The sequence below is a fragment of the Stegastes partitus genome, unplaced genomic scaffold (genome assembly GCF_000690725.1).
Source record: "Stegastes partitus isolate 25-593 unplaced genomic scaffold, Stegastes_partitus-1.0.2 Scaffold49, whole genome shotgun sequence".
Classification (NCBI taxonomy): Eukaryota; Metazoa; Chordata; class Actinopteri; family Pomacentridae; genus Stegastes; species Stegastes partitus.
This window is the reverse complement of record NW_007577780.1, coordinates 136,390-153,391: the sequence shown is the minus strand read 5'-3', so window position 1 is coordinate 153,391 and position 17,002 is coordinate 136,390. Positions and strand designations below refer to the sequence as shown.

At 41.9% G+C, this 17,002-nt stretch overlaps 1 protein-coding gene and 1 long non-coding RNA gene across 2 annotated transcripts; one reads left to right on the top strand and one right to left on the bottom strand.

Moving 5' to 3' along the window:
- The first annotated feature begins 1,389 nt into the window (after positions 1 to 1,389).
- Positions 1,390 to 11,181, top strand: eral1 (Era-like 12S mitochondrial rRNA chaperone 1). Its single transcript, XM_008306901.1, has 11 exons — positions 1,390 to 1,618; positions 4,313 to 4,471; positions 4,644 to 4,771; positions 4,866 to 4,943; positions 5,033 to 5,079; positions 5,181 to 5,242; positions 5,380 to 5,492; positions 6,880 to 7,188; positions 7,441 to 7,590; positions 7,989 to 8,069; positions 10,708 to 11,181. Exons 1-11 carry the CDS (start codon positions 1,513 to 1,515, stop codon positions 10,828 to 10,830), a joined length of 1,356 nt encoding a protein of 451 aa, XP_008305123.1. The 5' UTR covers positions 1,390 to 1,512; the 3' UTR covers positions 10,831 to 11,181.
- Positions 11,182 to 12,067: 886 nt separating this feature from the next.
- Positions 12,068 to 13,855, bottom strand: LOC103376512 (uncharacterized). The gene is made up of 2 exons (XR_521327.1): positions 12,628 to 13,855; positions 12,068 to 12,454 (listed from the first exon to the last, which is right to left on the bottom strand). It is a non-coding gene; the product is annotated as an uncharacterized LOC103376512 (long non-coding RNA).
- Positions 13,856 to 17,002: the final 3,147 nt, after the last annotated feature.

Below are 17,002 nucleotides of genomic sequence, written 5' to 3'. Positions count from 1 at the left end.
TTTAATTTAGACCCTGGGATCAAATTACTATTTGCAATAGTGGAAAGTAACTAAATACATCTACTCAAGTACTGTATCCAATTACAGTATTGAGTCACTTGTGCTTTACTTGTGTATTTCCATTTTCTGCTACTTTAAACTTCAACTACACAATGCAGAGGCAACTATCGTACATTTTACTCCACAGCATTTATCTGATGTCTTTAGCTACTTTGCAGATTTAGTTTGATAATCCATAATATAACTAACAAATGGATTATAATGTAATGTTACAGATGGAGAAAAAAAATCTCAAACTATTCACCAGATAAGTATTTCAGCAGCTTCAACCTTAAAGCGAAGAACGCATTCATGCATCAGTCATTATAATTCAGTAATATAATATACATTATTCTAAAATATGCCATTCTGCATAATGAGTAGCCTACTTGTGGTACTTTACATATATATTGATGCTAATACTTTTCTTCTTTACGTCAGTACAAATGAAAATGCATTCATTAATGCATTCAACCTTTACACAAACTCAGAGGACATTGAGGTAACAAAGCCTCATTTACAGAGTCGCTGAGAAAGCGATGTAGGAACACAAATAAGAAACTTTTAATAGAGTGCTAAAAACACTATTTTGAGTATTTAAAATGTTGAAAACAAATGAATCAGCTAAAATGCAAACAGATGGAGTTAAAATAAAATTAGAAAAGTGAGTTGCCCAAAGGAGAAGTCCAGCTTCATATTGTTTTGCATGTTATTCCACATTGCAGGTGCACAGTGAGTAAAACAGGATTTTTTTAAGCTCAATAAAAACAGCCGGCACCGGCAGTGCAACCTAATCATTTGAGTGTGCATGATAAGAGTCCATAAAAGACTGCAATGAAGTTATGTCAGGGAGCGAAAAAAACAAACAAAACAGAACTGTAAATGCCTTATAAATAAATAAAACCCAGCGTCTATCACTCCTTGCAGGGAGGGACCTCAGCATACTGATGAGTAATGTAATTATTACGAGTAATAAATCTTAATGCAAACAGTGTCCAAAGGCTTAAGAGTGACAGCTGATGCATGCGTGTATGAAATGTCAACACAATCCAGGACTGATAGAAAAGTTGCCTCAATAAGCATTTTTAAGATACAGTGTGAAGCATTTTTTATTCTGCTAAACGAAACCAACTAAATTTAAATGCAGGGCTTATAACGGAGTGTTCCTACGCTGTGGTGTTTTTGCTAAAGTAGGAGATGTTTCCCTGCAGCTCTGGACACCAGCACACACTGACGAGTCCTCCACTGGTTCTATGGAGCAGCGCCCTGCAGTGCTCCTGTCGGCCGGTAGGAGGCGCTGCAGCTTCCTCCGCTCCTTGTTACGGACGCTCTTCAGACCGGAACACGGCCCTCGTTGGTCAAAGCAATATGGTGTCGCCCTGTAGGCAATGTGAGCTTAAACAAGCCGTTCACCTCTCAAACCGAAGCTACCGTGTTTCTGTGTGAGCTGCAGCAGCTGCTGTCTTCGGCTTCATGGCTCTGCGGGTTTGTGGACGCGTCCTCAGAGACTCCGCCATCTTGTCCCGGCGGCTCGTCGTGTCGTCTCGACCGGAGCCTGCGTCATGGCTCCTCACCGCGGGTCAGTCACCGAAACGGTCTACCGCTACGGAGTTATTACACTTTTACAGTAATGCTAAACGTATTAGGTCGTTATTAAAACATGACTTCAATACAGAATGTTGAAAGTGTGGCCTTAAGCTCGGTAGCTAGCTCACTGTCAAAACAAATCAGTGCGCAGCTGAGGTTTATGAGCGATGCTATCATGAACAAAAACGTTATGATACCATTTTTAAATGAACCTCACCAAGGCCAAGAAATAATGTGTCGGTGAGTCAAGAGTGTAAATACAGAATAAATGGCAGATAATACGACATGTATATCAAATGTGAGGGGAAAAGTTGTGATTGGTCCATTTGAGAACAGTGTGTTTACATCCACATGACCTCCACTATGAAGACGTTTTTTTTGTTTTTGTTTTTTTTTTAAGCATCATTTTTATTTTTATTTTAATATATATTAACGCTTTGAGTATACTCTACACTTTAAAGGTTTGCCAGAATTTAAATCCCCCCTTTAGTGAAAAATAATATTTGAGCTTTGTTGTGCAGAATAATATGTTTGACCCTAGAAGTCTGTTTTCACAGGACGAACATTTCCCTGTTTTTACCTTAAATATGACATTATGACATGTATAGTGTGTACGAGCCAGAGCTGCAGTAACTTATCAGTTAGTTGTTAACTATTAAATGATTTGAGTATTTTTTTTTAGACAAAAAGCAACACTCCTCTGATACCAGCTTCTTAAACTTAAAGTATTTTTCTGGTTTCTTTCCTCCTCTGTGGCAGTAAGCTAAATGTCTTTGGTTTGTGGACAAAACACAACATTTGAGGACATCCTCTTGGCCTTTGGAAAACACATTGATCACCATTTTCCCAATTTTATTAACATTTTGAGACCAGAAAACGAATCTGTAAAATAATCGATAGATTAAACAACTGTGAAAATGATCTTTAGTTGCGGCGCTAGTATGAGCATCGTTTTGGGACATCGCAACTGCAGACAGGCAACGAATTGCAGGACAAACTAGAACCTCTGACCTCTACAGTGACAGGATGCTGAGGCTCTGTTACGATGTGGGAGGTGTTTAGGGTTGGATCCACTTGTCCTCTTAGAAAAAAAGACTCACAGCAAATCAGTATAAAGCTGTTCTGAGTGATCGTCTGTATACATTGAATGAACATTTCTATCCTGATGGGAGTGATCTTTTTTCAGGAAGACAATGTCTTCGTCCACAAGTCACGAGGGGTCACTGAATGGTTTGATGAAAGTACTGTGAATCATATACTGTGGCTTTCACAAAAAACAGATCTCAACCCATTCAAACACCTGTGGGAGATTTTCGGGGTCATACAAAACAACAAAACAAACCAACAATAAAAACAGCAAAGAACAAATGAAAACAAATAAAGCAGAGCGAGGTCTCATGCTGGGTTAAAAGCCAGTGAATAAAAGTGGGTCTTGAGGTTGGTTTTAAAAGCAGACAGTGAGGAGGCCTGCCTGATGTGCAAAGGTAGATCGTTCCAGATTTTAGGAGCAGCAACAGAGAATGCTCGCTCCCCTCTGAGCATTCGCTTGGACCTCAGTACCTCAAGGAGCAGCTGATCAGCTGACCGGAGGGGCATAGGGGAGAACATACACAACTATTAATACATTCTGTTTTCAGTCAGGGACAAGAAGTAGATGTAAGTTGAGATTTTTAGGTAATCAGGCAAAGTATTTTTATATGTCTTAAAATATATCTGGAGGGGATGCTTAACGATGGGTCAGGCTCACAAACTGGGAAGCGTGGGTTGAAGTGGGTCACTCCACAGTACATCCCGACATTTGTTCAGCAAGAGCTGCCTATTGTCAGAATAGATTCATCTGAAATATTTTTACCGGATGAAGTAATTGTATAACTAAAAAAAAAACGGTCAACTGTCTATTACAGGGTTGCAAAACCCAAAGATACAGTTGTTTTCAATTTACTAAATCCAACAATGAAACCTCAGCTTTGAATAACCAAGAGATGTTTGACGGTTCTCCTTGATAAATTATCCGTTTATATAACTGGTATTTATCTGGTGATGAACTATTTGTGCTTCAAGCTTTACTGACCATCATTTAAGAAGTTTTCCTGTAAACAAAAAAAGTATTTTTTATGTTTAGTGTTTCTCACCTTGCATTTTCTGTATCATTAAGTTTTAACAAATAAGTTCCTCTCGTTATGAAACTGATTTTAAAAATCTTTTAAATCCTTAATTGTTTACACTTATATTTGCTTGCTACCAGTTTCCGTCTCCACTGTCTGTGCTGTCAAGGTTTGTTTACTTGTTACCACCACCAGCTGTTAATCAGTGGAGCACAAAGCTAACTCAAAGATGAGATTTATGTTACTGTCACATAATGCTAACGAACAAAGGATCCACAAGTTGAACATTCCTTTGTAGCACGACGAGGGGTCAAAAACATCCACAGGGAACTTTAAGGGATGCAGTTTTTGGGTAAATGGTTTACTGCACATGTAGATTTTTAGTTTTCCCAAAGTGTTACTTGGTTTGGATAAGACATTTCCATTATTAATTTAAAAAATGTGTTTGTTTTTTTTTTTGACGAGGCACATTTGAATGCATCATTATTTTGTGTCGTATTAACTTCCAAGTAAGCAGAATCAGTCAGTGATGTTGCGGTCCTGCTGGCAGCGAAGTGATGGAGATGTTGATGTCTTTACAGGAAATGCTGCCTGCAGCCGAGGAGGGAGGAACGGATTTATCTTCACTCCCGCTTGTTTTATTACATCAGAGGCATTTCTCAACAGACTGATGAAAGGCAAAGCAGCAGAGGCAGACGGCAACATTTATCGCCTTCCAGCCTCAGTTCCGCCAGATAGCGGTAACCGGACCACTGCCTCAGAGATTTACATCTCTAAACTTGTCTGATCGTTCTGGCCCAGAGTCTTTCCAAAAAAAAAATGCAGATATTCTCCTGACACCAATCTGATGTCGTAGCTAATTGTTAAACTGGTGTCATTTTCACTGTCTAATGATTAATTTTGTCTCCTCAGGTGAACAATTATCTTTGTTACTGAGACATCCAGATCAGCCGGAAAACTCCAAGGTTTTGAAAGTGGCTATATTAGGTGCTCCAAACGCCGGGAAATCCACACTGACTAACCAGCTGCTCGGCAGAAAGGTCCGTGTCTGTCTTTTAAACCTGCATGACGTAATGTATTTGTAAAGGAGGAAGGAAGTGCTTACTTTGTAAAATCAATAATCATCTCTTAAAGGTGTTTGCTGTGTCCAAGAAAGTACACACCACACGGTCACGAGCACTGGGCGTCCTGACAGAGAACGATACACAAATAGTAAGACTTTTTTTTATGTCTCTTCTGTTCTAATTTACTAATATCACTCAAAAGCCAAATGTCAATAGCTGTGTGTGCATTTTTTGTAGATCTTACTGGACACTCCTGGTCTCACCACCCCTTCAAAGGTCAAAAGGTGCCTCTCTTATGTAGATATGTAATATGAATCAAACCCTGTAGTCTCCATGTGGTTCTATTGTACAGTGGAGTATATGAACGGGCCTTCTGTCTTCACAGACACCAGCTGGAAAAGTCTTTGCTCATGGATCCCTGGAGCACCGTTAAAGAAGCTGACCTAAGTATGATATATTTACTCTGAGTTGTTTATTAACTGAACCCAAGCTGCAGTTTTCGTTTTGATGCTGATTTAACGTCAACGGGGGAACGCAGTGCTGAGTTTGAAGGACTTATAATTGGAACTGTTTCCATCTTGCAGTGGTAATCATGGTGGATGTGGCAGACAGATGGATGTGCAGCAGGCTTGACTTCGAGGTGCAGAAATGTCTGGCCCAGCACCGGCATATCCCAGCAGTCCTCGTCCTCAATAAGGTGCCCTCTCCCACAGTAATATACACTGGTTGCACTGTCATCAGATATCATCCACATTAACAGAAAATCCAAGGGAGTACACACTCATGCACATGTGGGAACGTAGTGATTGATGTGTGAGCATCCTCATGTTTAAACCTCCAGTCATGTACGTGTTCAAAATACCCACCAAAGATTCTTGTCTGAACGAAATGATGACTGTTCAATAGAGGCCCGTTTAACTTTTAATCTGTTGTCCATGAGCAGCTCTCAGTTCTTGCTTTATTAATAACTGTGTGACAGGTGTGTGTAGCAGCTTACTGTAAAGCCTGTCCTGCAGTGCACCGTTCAGCTGTTACAACAAGCCATCATTTGTTCTTATAATCCATTAAGGGGCTTTGTAGTCTATCACAGAAGCACTTTATTTTTGGACTCTTTAGAAAAATCATAAAAGCGACGATTCAGTGTTTTATCTGCGTATTTATGTGTTGATGACTGTTCAAACAGCTCTTAACTGTTTCAGTGAATGAGACTGTGAGCAGGTATGTCAGCTCTCTCCTCTCCACGCACTGGTTGTCTTGTTAGCTGGTAAAGGACAGCACCAGTGATGGTTTCAGATCGGCCTGTTGCTGATTTACACACGATCGTTGCTGTAGCACATGTGTTTAGAAATCTACTGCAACACAGAAGTAACCTTTAGACATGTAATATGGACAACTGTGATAAAAAATTTACATAATTTGGTTTGTTGACGGGCTGCACGGTGGAGCAGTGGTTAGCACCGTTGCCTCGTCGAAGGTTGCCGGTTCGCGTCCTGGTGAGGACACCCAGAATCTTTCTGCGTGGAGTTTGCATGTTCTTCCCGTACAGCGTGGGTTCTCTCCGGGTTCTCCGGCTTCCTCCCACATAGTCCAAAAACATGTTGAGGTTAATTGGTGATTCTAAATTGTCCATAGGTGTGAATGTGAGTGTGCTTGGTTGTCTGTCTCTAAGTGTAGCCCTGTGATAGACTGGTTACCTGTCCAGGGTGTCCCCTGTCTTCGTCCTGAGTCAGCTGGGATAGACTCCAACCCCCCACGATCCTAGTGAGGACTAAGTGGTGTATAGGTAATGGATGGATGGTTTGTCGACGTTATAGAGCCATACCTTCTTTTTGCACAAAGCTGTTGTGGAAATTAAATAATGTGTTGAAAATGTTTAATTCCTTTTTGCATTTTTGTTTTACTTCTTAGTTTTGTCACTAGAATGTAATGTCCTTCTTTGTGGGCTTTGGTTTTTCAAAGGTTTTTTTGATAGTACAGAGGTATATAATTGGACCGTGCATTTCATTTTAAAACATTACGATGTGCGCTCTTGTCGACATGGAAGATTCTTAACATATCTTCACTGATGTTGTTCTGCCTTCCAGGTGGACCTGGTGAAGGCGAAGGACAGACTGCTGGACATCACAGCAGTGTTGACATGTGGAATAGTAAACGGACGCCGAATGCGGGTCAGACCAGTCATCAAGCCTCCGTGGGCTGAAAAGAGGCCAACAACGGATTCAGAGTTAACGCTTGATGAAGACAACACAGTACCCAACAACAGCAGCGACGAGCCAAACGCTGCACTGAGCAAAGAGCAGCTGAAGGAGCTGAGGAGCCAGCAGGGCTGGCCGCACTTCAAAGACGTCTTCATGCTGTCCTCTGTGGACAGAGAGGATGTGGAGACGCTGAAGGTAAACATTCATGGTCACAGCAAGAAAACTGTGATGTTCAAAACGCCTGTTGTAACACCATTGTAATAAAAACAACCCCACTGAAGCTCAAAGAACAGACTCAGTACGTGAACTAACAATCACACAAGGCTGCCGTGAAAAGGAAAAAACATATAAAACTAATGATTCAAAGATAATCCTTTGTCTTCATAAAATATAGCTTTTATTGTTGCAGAATTTTGTTTAACTTCATGTTTTTATCTGTTCTTGCAGACCTACTTTATGGTTGCAGCCAAGCCAGGATCGTGGCAGTACCACAGTGAAGTCCTGACCGATCAGAGTCCAGAGGACGTCTGCACAAATACCATCAGAGAGAAGCTTCTGCAGTATCTGCCCCAGGAAGTGCCCTATTCACTGACACAGGTGACTAACGAACCATGTCTGCAGGGCCACTCCCAAGTCACATGACGAGCTGACAGCAAACTGACTTCACCCGTCACGTCTCACTGCTGATTCTGTGACTTATTTAAAGCCCCTCATTCGTTCTACGTGTTGACATGTGATGTAGCTGTGGACCCCACCCTCCACCTGCTTGAGGGTCATTATGTCATTTCAAATCCTGGGTTTATTCTCTTTGTTCTCTGCATGCTACTCATCATGTTGATCTATCGTAACATTCCTGCGTGTAGAATCACACCAATAATTCAGACTTCACTGTGATCCTGATCAGTTATTGTTAGGACTTGTTGGTATATGATGGGACTTTATTGGCTTTTCTAGAAATGAGTTCATCTCTAACATAAAAACATCTCTGTTTTCAGTCTATTGAACTCTGGCAGGATGGAGACGATGGTGAACTCGATATTTCTGTGAAACTTTACACCAAGAAAGAAACTCACATGGTAAGTGCTCTCACACGTTTATGGCTTTTGTCACTACTTTACGAACTCTAATCATACAGTACGTCCAGCTGATGGTATGAAATGTCTGTTCTGTAAACAACATAAACAGCCATAACGTTAAAACCACCTGCCTAATAATGTAGAGGTCTCCTTTGTGCTGCTAAAACAGCTCTGACCCGTTGGGACATGGGACGTCTCTGCTATCCGGCACTGGGAGGTTGGCAGTGGATCCTTTGGGTCCTGAGGATTGTGGGGTGGGGCCTTTGTGGATCAGATGTGTTCCAATGCAAGCGAGTGTGGAAGCTGTTTAAATGCCTTGGACTCTTTGTTATATTCCTCCAGCAGTTTTTACAGTGTGGTGGGGAAACTGTGCTGGCGTGGTGATTGTGCTCAGTGTGGAACAATGGGTGGGTGGGTGATAATGTCAAAGTAACATCCACAGCAGTACTAGAACCCAAGGGATCAGTGTTATTAGCTTCATCTGCTGGTGGTTTTGATGCTGTGCCTGACCAGTGTTTATACCTTCCCTCCTTTCAGTCAGGGCATCATGAGGTCAGACTTTTGATTTATTCAGTATTTTTTGACTAAACAAAAAATAACTGGAGGCATTCTGTTTTTGGGTTGTCTATCCAGTTCTTAAGAACCTAAGATCTCAGGAATACCTTGAGGGAATTTTTTCAGATTTGGCACAAACATTCGCTTGGACTTAAAGATGAAGAATTTTGTGGTCAAAGGTCACAAAAGATATTTTTGGTCAAATTTCAAGAGCTCGTAAACAATGTGACAACATTTTACAAAAATGTCTGATAGGGTAAAGTGATAAAGGGACAACACTTGATTTCCAAAACTGTGACGTCATGATGATCTGCAAAAACAGTCTTCTGGTCATTTGTTAACGCTGTATCTCAGGCGCAGAGTAAAAGATTATGACCATATTTCACCTTTGGTCCAAGCAAAAAATCTGAAGTGGCAAAAACTGCAGTTCCTCCAATGTCCACTTGAGGCTTGACCTGAAAGTGGGTCAGTTCCCACAGACCCCCATATTAAAATGTCCACATTTGCTGCAGAAATAAACACGTTTACAGCCTGGTACAAAAACAGTTTTCCTCTCTATAGCTAGTTTCCCCAACAATGACGACTGTATGGAGGGTACGTTTTTATAGAACTCATGCATTTACATTGTCTTAAGGCTTAATGTTGTGCATCATTAAAGGTGTGGCTGCTCTGAGGGACAGGTGGATACAGCCACAGGACAATCCACGGTCTAGAAACAAACTTAGCCAGGTGTCAGGTACTGCCAAGATGGTGGCAGGTGGTAATAGTCCTAATTCCATTTATTACATGAGTATAGACACGCATGCAATCTGCTGTTTGACTGGTTGGCGTCCAAGTCCCAGTTGTAGTTTGTTTTATGTGACTTGGCTGCTGTAATCCTGCAGTTTCATCAAGTCATCATATAATTCGGCATTTATTTCACACTGCTAGAAGTGACAAAATCATACGACTTGAAAGTGGATGGTCGTGTTCAAAACAGTCTAAAACATCTCACAGAGCCTGTTTGTCATCACAACCAGGACAATCAGATGTTCTTTCTATTCGGCAACTCCTTGGATAGAAATAGCCCGGTTTGACGTATTACAGACTAATTCCGGATGCTGAGCTCGTGGCTGGCACATGCCTGAAGGAAGTGAAATCTTTATCTCTCTCGCTGACACCTGTAGCCTCTGTGATGGCTTCTGATATTTGTTTGCCGTTCCCCCATACCTCCAGATTCCTTTTTCCTTGTGTTTTTAACTCGTAAATATTTGAACAGCCTTTCTGAAGCATGCATATTTGATGACAAGGAATATTTGAAGCTACATCTGTGGTGCTGAAATGTTTCAAGGCCAGTGACCTCCTGGAAGAGTTACTCAGACCAGCGCCAGTCTTCGAGCTTTTGCATTCAACACAGCGTGGACTAGAGAGATGTGGACTGGTAGGACTCACATCGACGGCTGACCAGTTTCATCTGTTTTATGAATGGCACCCGATAGGTTGAGAGTTGGGTGCGATCTTTCAGATGAAAGACGAGGCTCACACAAAGCCCAGAAGAGTAAAATATATTGAGTTATAGAGTTTCCATTGTAATGATTTAACAATATAGAACCAACATCTTTAATCAAAAATGCTTCATCTTTGCCAAGTTCTTGTGCTGCGGTCACACAGTGAAGATAGATCTCACATCTTAAACTGGACCTTCTAAACCCTCAATGGTTACAGCTGATGATATGAGAGGCTGCTTTGGACAACTTATGTCTTATCAGCCTGTGTTCTGAAGTCAAAGATATTAATCCAATACAGTTTTTGTCAACTTCAGTGAGTATCTGCTCATGGTCTAATCTGGGGTTCGTACACAACTCCAGCTCTGTTAATGGGACACAAACAAACCGATCAATACAAAACTATTCCATGTTTGAGCTCAGCACCGGACAGGAGGACAGGGGACGGTGGTATGAGAGGGACGGTAAATACAGGACGTGCTAAGTAGCTAACTATCAACGTTTTTCTCCAGAATCAGACTCCACCTTTAAAGATTTTCCCTACATACAATGTGTTTGCTCCGTGGTGCCTGATGTCGCTGTGTTTCTTGTATCTGCAGAAGATGGTGATCGGGGCGGCCGGCCAGATGGTGGCACAGATAGCCCGAGAGGCGGGCGAGGACCTGAGCAAGGTTTACATGAGGGAAGTAAGGCTGAAGCTCTCAGTCAAGCTGAGGAAGTGAAGAGGACGGAAGGACTTTCATGGGGACGTTCTGAAGAGGTGGAAACTGATCCTGCTGGATTTAAGATGACTCTCAGAGGACAGACTTGGAGTCGATGGAGGCTCATGCAGCAGCCACAGTCGTCCACAGAACTCCCACTGACCTGTTATTTCTGAGATGATCCGTGTTATGACTTTTATGTCTTTATGCATCAGCAGCATCCTTTCATGCAGTCGCAGGAAACATTATTAAAGATGTATATGGAGCTGTTACCTACCAGATGCAGCTCTGATAGTGGTGGGCTGCCTCCACTTCATGCAGAAATCTAAATGTTGATTAAACGCGGCCCACACAAGCTACAGAACAAACTAATGAATTGTTGGCTTTTATTTAGCAGTGATATATTTTAGGTAACAAACATGACACAGGCTCCCATCAAATGGATGTTTTGACACAAGTTTGACAGTGTGTTCACGGCTGAGCAGGTTTGGCGAGCTGTGAAAAGGCCGATGGTTTATCTTTGGCTCTCAGAGCTTTTTACTTGGCGGACGTGTAGATAAGCCGAAGCAGGACCTGCACAGTCATGTTCACTCAAACGTCCCTGATGTACCACTTTAGCTTTCTCCACTGCCTTTGAAGTGTGGCCATCCGTCCCAGCGACTCTCACTTTTTGTTCTGCTGCTTTCTTCCTTTTTTTTTCCTCCCCCTCCTCCTCCTCCTCTTCTCTTCTCCTTCCTCTTTACCCACCCACCCTCACCCCTCTTCTCCCTCCCTCTGCTTTTTTGGCTCTTATAAAGCCCAGCTCTGCCCCCGAGGGCTGAATTGTCTCCCTAATGGATGGCAAAATGGAGCACTAACCTGATGCTAAAATGGGTCAGATAATGGTGATTAGATTCATTCCTGCTGCCTGTGAGTTAACTCGACGGTTACTCTATCCGGGGCATCTTGATGAATAACCAGCTAGTGGCCTGAAGCGAGGGAGGGAGTGAGGGAGGGAGAGGCCTTGAATGTCTCACAGAAGCTGTGTCAGCCCCTCAAGCTTTTTCTCCCCGCTCTCTACAACGTCTGCTTCCCAGTGATTAGACAAGCTGGTTGCACAGCAGAGATCGCCACTTAGACAAGCCAACTGCAGCTCCAAAATATTAAAGCCGATGCACGTCAGCCGGCGCGTTAAAGTAATCCTTCAAACACGTAGATGTTTAGAATGCTGATACCCTGCTCTGGATGGAGGTTTTTACCAGAAATAATGAGGCGCTCATTTGAGAACCGTAAGCTTTATTTTACATGCATCTCAAAAACCGGAATCAAAACATGTCCTCCAGAAAGCTCATGAATAACACATCAGCCACCAGCTTCTCCTTTTCTCCGTCGCCTTCCTCGATGACATTGAGCGAAGGCCGTAGAACCCTTACCATTACTAAAACTCAGTAATGGTAACGGTTTGACGGCCGTCCTCTGCACTGTGTCGGGTCTTCAGTCGGTTGGGCCTGAGCGTGTGCTGATAGCGCCGGAGAGGGAATGAAACCCTGGATAGTACATCATCTATACTGTAGTGTCTCTATTATAAACTTACAGTATAAGATGATATCCTGTCCAGGGCACAAGACGTAGCGATGGAGCAGCGAGGTCTTGCTGTGTTTGTGATCTGCAGGACAAAAAGCAGACGACTCATTAGTGATGCACGCAGAGGAGGTCAAACTGTTAATAATGTGAGAAAAAAAAAAGGTGTTAGAAGAAAATTCCCTCTTCATTAGAGTTTCCTGTCACCTGCTGCAGCGCCTGGAGGCCTCGCTGACCTCCAGCGTTTCACACACTCACCTCATGCGGTTGCGTCTTTCCTTCAGTCGGGTTCACGGTCTCCTAACTGGTCTCGGTGCTGGTCTCCGGCACTTAAAGGACCCCTCTGCCTCATTAGCATACTGTGATGACATCTGGGGTGGACCAGACGGCACTTTTTCTTATCTGCTTCTAACCTGATTGCCTCTGTCCGGCGATGGCCCACACCCTTACTACACCCTGCACAAGTGAACACAGATCCATTTATGTTTCCACTGCAGATACGTTGGCTGTTCGTTAAGATGAAATAAAGTGCAAAAAGAGATGATGTAGCCACAACTTTAGCTATGACGGCAAAGGGTTAATCAATTTGCCATTTTCAGTGGTTTATAATATCAATTTGCACCGAAGCTGACATTTTAGCAGCAGCAGCGGCATAAATACGTGTTACACATGTTCTTCCACTTTGCAGAGTTTCCTTGAGTTTGACCTTGGTCATACTCGGCTAATTAAAAGAACCCAGCAGTCAGCCAAAACACGGTCCCTCCATCATTTTTTAAAAAAGCTTGGAACTTTATCTCACCGTGTGGTAATAAATCTAACGTTCACCATCCCTTCAATCCTCGGAGTCTCATAGCCCTCGGATTTATGTGCGATGGCTTCATGGATTGGAATTTAATACTCCGATATGTCAGCTGATGTCATGTTATCTGACTTATTAAACGCGGTGTATTTCTTTTTCATACGCTCAGCTAGCTTGCAGGATATGGAGAGCTGAGATGTATTTTTTTATTAGATATGTCACATAGACGCCTGCACGTCAAATTCACAGCATCAAATTATGGCTGGACTGTGATAGAGCAGGTTACCTGCTGTGGTTTGTCTTTAATCCCTGACAGTTTGGCTACATCCCTTAAAAAAAAAATAGAACTGTTTTTGTGGCGAAAAAGAGTCCTCCTGGGGGGGTTTAGCTCTCCTGCCTTCTGCTAGACACCCACTGAATTCAAATTTCAAAATTGCTGCTTGTTAAGCGGTAAATAAACACGATGGGAGCCATGTAGTGCACCATGTACACTAGAATACACAATGTAGTTACATCTTCTTTTTTTTTAAAGTATTGTGGCTCCTCATGCAGCACTGATGAATATAGAAATATTCACAGTACGCTCACGTCTTCACTTACAGCACTATTTTAATGTCAAGTTCATTTATCACAATTATACACTGCGGTCTACCTACACAGGGAAGGACTGTGATGTTTAATATTAATAAAGCCTAATAATTCAATTCAGTAACTGTGTGTGGATGCTCTGTGTGAACCTTGACATGTTTTTTAGGAAGTTGCCATGGTAACGCACTCCCTGGTTAGGGTGTGGGATCTGGTTCGGGGTGTGAGAGGTCCTCCTGTAGGCGCAGATAAAGACAGAGGTAGGACTATCTGGGTGGTTTGTTTTGCTCCCGGCTCTTTATCTGCTGCAGAAATGCTTCTGCTCCTTCTGCAAGTTTACATTTGCATTCGCAGATAAGTTTTAAAACATTCTGCGGTGCTTATAAGGACAGAAGAGGAAGGACGCTGCCACAAACCGGCCCTATCCGAGGCAATCAGACCAGCTCGGTGGACATTTAGTTCAACCGTTTGGAAAGAGAAGATTGTTTCTTTTTGCATAGAGCGTAAAATGCAAACTTAAATCCATTACATCATGTCGTGCCCGTCCTCACCCACAACTCGGTGCAGCTCCACTGGCTCACATCAGAGCAAAATGCACCACCGTGGGCATCATTTCTTAATACAAGCAGACTGATCAGGAAGCAGGCAAGATGGAACAAAACGACAGAGACATAGTAGATAAACATTTATTTTTACCCTTTACTCTGGTTAGTTCCAGTTCAGCGGTATGAACCGTCTGACATGGAGCCTCTTCATTCAGTGTTTTGAGTTCAGGCTGTTCATGAGGTTTACTGGTGCAGCTGCAGGTGCCATTAACCGTCCTCGTCCAACTGCCAAAAACTACACATCCCAACACCCCAGACTCTTTCACTGCAACGTTTTTGGTGGGAAAATATGAATTCTCTCAGACGTCCAAGTTGGCACTAAATTACTGTGTGTATGAAGTTGTTCAACAAAAGTTTGCATACGCTTGTAAAGTCCATGTAAATCACAGCAGTCTTGAGTTTCCAATGACTCCTAAAACTCAGAATCTTCTTTGATTGAATGACTGAACACATGCATCTTTGGCACAAAGAAAACCAAATATCATTCTTTTATAGATTTAATAATGGTTTTCTGAGAATGGAACAAAATGTGCTGGATCAAAAGTATACAAACAGCAACGCTAGGATTTGGTTAAATGGCCACTTTCTCCTCAACTAGACTCTTTCGGTGCTGTTTCTGGGGAAGAGTTTCCTTCAGCCCACGGCCATGTAAAACACACTGGACTGTGGACGTCTGTGTTCCAGCAGAATTCATTGCAGACCTGCTTTTTGCTGATTCTTGACCATCCTGACCAATTGTCTCTCAGCAGCAGGCGACAGTTTGTGTTTCCTTCCTGATTGCGACACCACCGTGCCACGTACTTTATACCTACAATTGTTCTCACAGTTTGGTTCTGGGGGTGTGTCGCTGCTTTAGAATGGCTCCAAGTGACTTTCCTGACTTGCTTTAGTTGTTGATTTGTCTTGGGCTCCTCAGGCTTTCCTGCTGTAGTGCTTATGGCTGAGCCTGATAAAATGGGCCCTAATTAAATTGGTTCAGAGAAGTCAGCAGCTGTAGTCAACTGTAATCACTCCAGAGAAGTTAAGTGGCCAAAATTGAATGAACACAGCTTTCACCAGAAGTGATGATGCAAGTTGCTGCAGTGTATTTTTGACCCAACAGATTTGGTCATATTTCCAGAAGACCTACAATAATGGTATGAAGAATTAAAATGCATGTGTTCCTATGATTCCACTTCTATCAATTAAGAGTTCTAGGAGTCATTGGAAACTCAAGATTGATGTGACAAACACGGTCTTTACAAGTGTACAGTCGTCCTCAGATGTATTCACACCCTTCCATTAAAGAAAAGGCAAAACTCACGATAGTCACTCAAATAACTAGAAACTGGAAAAAGTAATAATAAATAAAAATTTGATAAATTATATTTAAGTGGAATAAGACATTGTTTTTGAATTATGGTTGAAAAGAATTTAAAAAAAAAAAAAAAACTGTCCCTGACATATTGGAGCATGTCGTGATGTTCATGACACTTTTATTTATTATTACTTTTGTCAATGTCAACTTATTTCAGTGACCATCTTCTTTAACTGGAGGGTATGAAGACATTTGAGGACGACTGGATGTAAACTTTTGCTCACTACTGTAAACAAGTCATGTTGTTGAGGGTTAATCCACTCAATATGCACTCACTGGATTTTTCTTACGCCTTCGAAATCTAAAGAAATTCAATGCAGCTAGATTTTCAAAATTTTCTGCGGATGTTGTAAAAAAAGGAGATGATCTATGTTAATTATCGAGGTCACAGTGGGCAGTGGTGCTTATGTAAAAGACTTTTTTACATAATGAAAAAACTTTTCAGAGAGTTTTTAACAAAAGTTTTAAACAAATTCTCAATCAATCAAATCAGTGGGTGTTTTATTGTTTTTTTAATTTTAGACGGTTAAAGGTTCTGAACATACTGGCCCAGAACAGAGCGGGACATTAACAGTGTGCACTTAGTTCTTGCCTATTTCTTTAGTTTTACAAATTTAACATTTGTGCATCTTTTTACTTAATCAGCCTATCAGAGCACAGTTTGCATGTAGAGAATGAGATTTACCTAAACATTACATTCCAGTAGATTTTCCAGGTTCTTGGACTTCAGTTCAAGGTTTTCCATGAAGATAAGCTCATAAATTACAACACAGGTTTGGGAGAGATTAGAAAATAAACACAGTTTACTCCCTGTGCAGTAGAGCTTCCTTCGTCCTCCCATTAATCATCTCACAAGCCCTCTGACCTGCAGTCCTCTGACCTCTGGACTGCAGACCACACAACTTAACTAATTAGCTGTATATAAAGTAGTTAAAGTAGCTTCACCTCGACCAGCTGCAACACCAACAAGCTGCCTAAAAACTGTTGGATCAGTATTAACAGTCTAATAAACTATAATAACATGTCAGTCACAGGGCCGTTTGGACACTTAAAGTACATCTTGCTGGTGTTTTGCTTGTATGTTTGTTTTATTCTATAGCCAAGAGAGTAGACAGGCTCAGAAGAACAAATAACTGTGTTTCTAAATGAAATGTTGTGCCAATTTGTTCAACAATTACCTCTTTAATGTCACTAGTTCTGGAGTAATGTTGGAGGGAGGTGTCAGGTGAGTTTTTAAACTGCTAAAAATTCACTGACAGTGATCCTGACAGTAACCCAGTATCTACC

Excerpts from the sequence above, each read along its gene's own strand:
- eral1 (XM_008306901.1), top strand. The coding sequence starts at position 1,513 with ATGGCTCTGCGGGTTTGTGGACGCGTCCTCAGAGACTCCGCCATCTTG. Across the intron at positions 4,472-4,643 it reads CTCAGTTCCGCCAGATAGCG|GTGAACAATTATCTTTGTTA; the intron begins GTAACCGGACCA and ends TTGTCTCCTCAG. Across the intron at positions 4,944-5,032 it reads CAGAGAACGATACACAAATA|ATCTTACTGGACACTCCTGG; the intron begins GTAAGACTTTTT and ends CATTTTTTGTAG.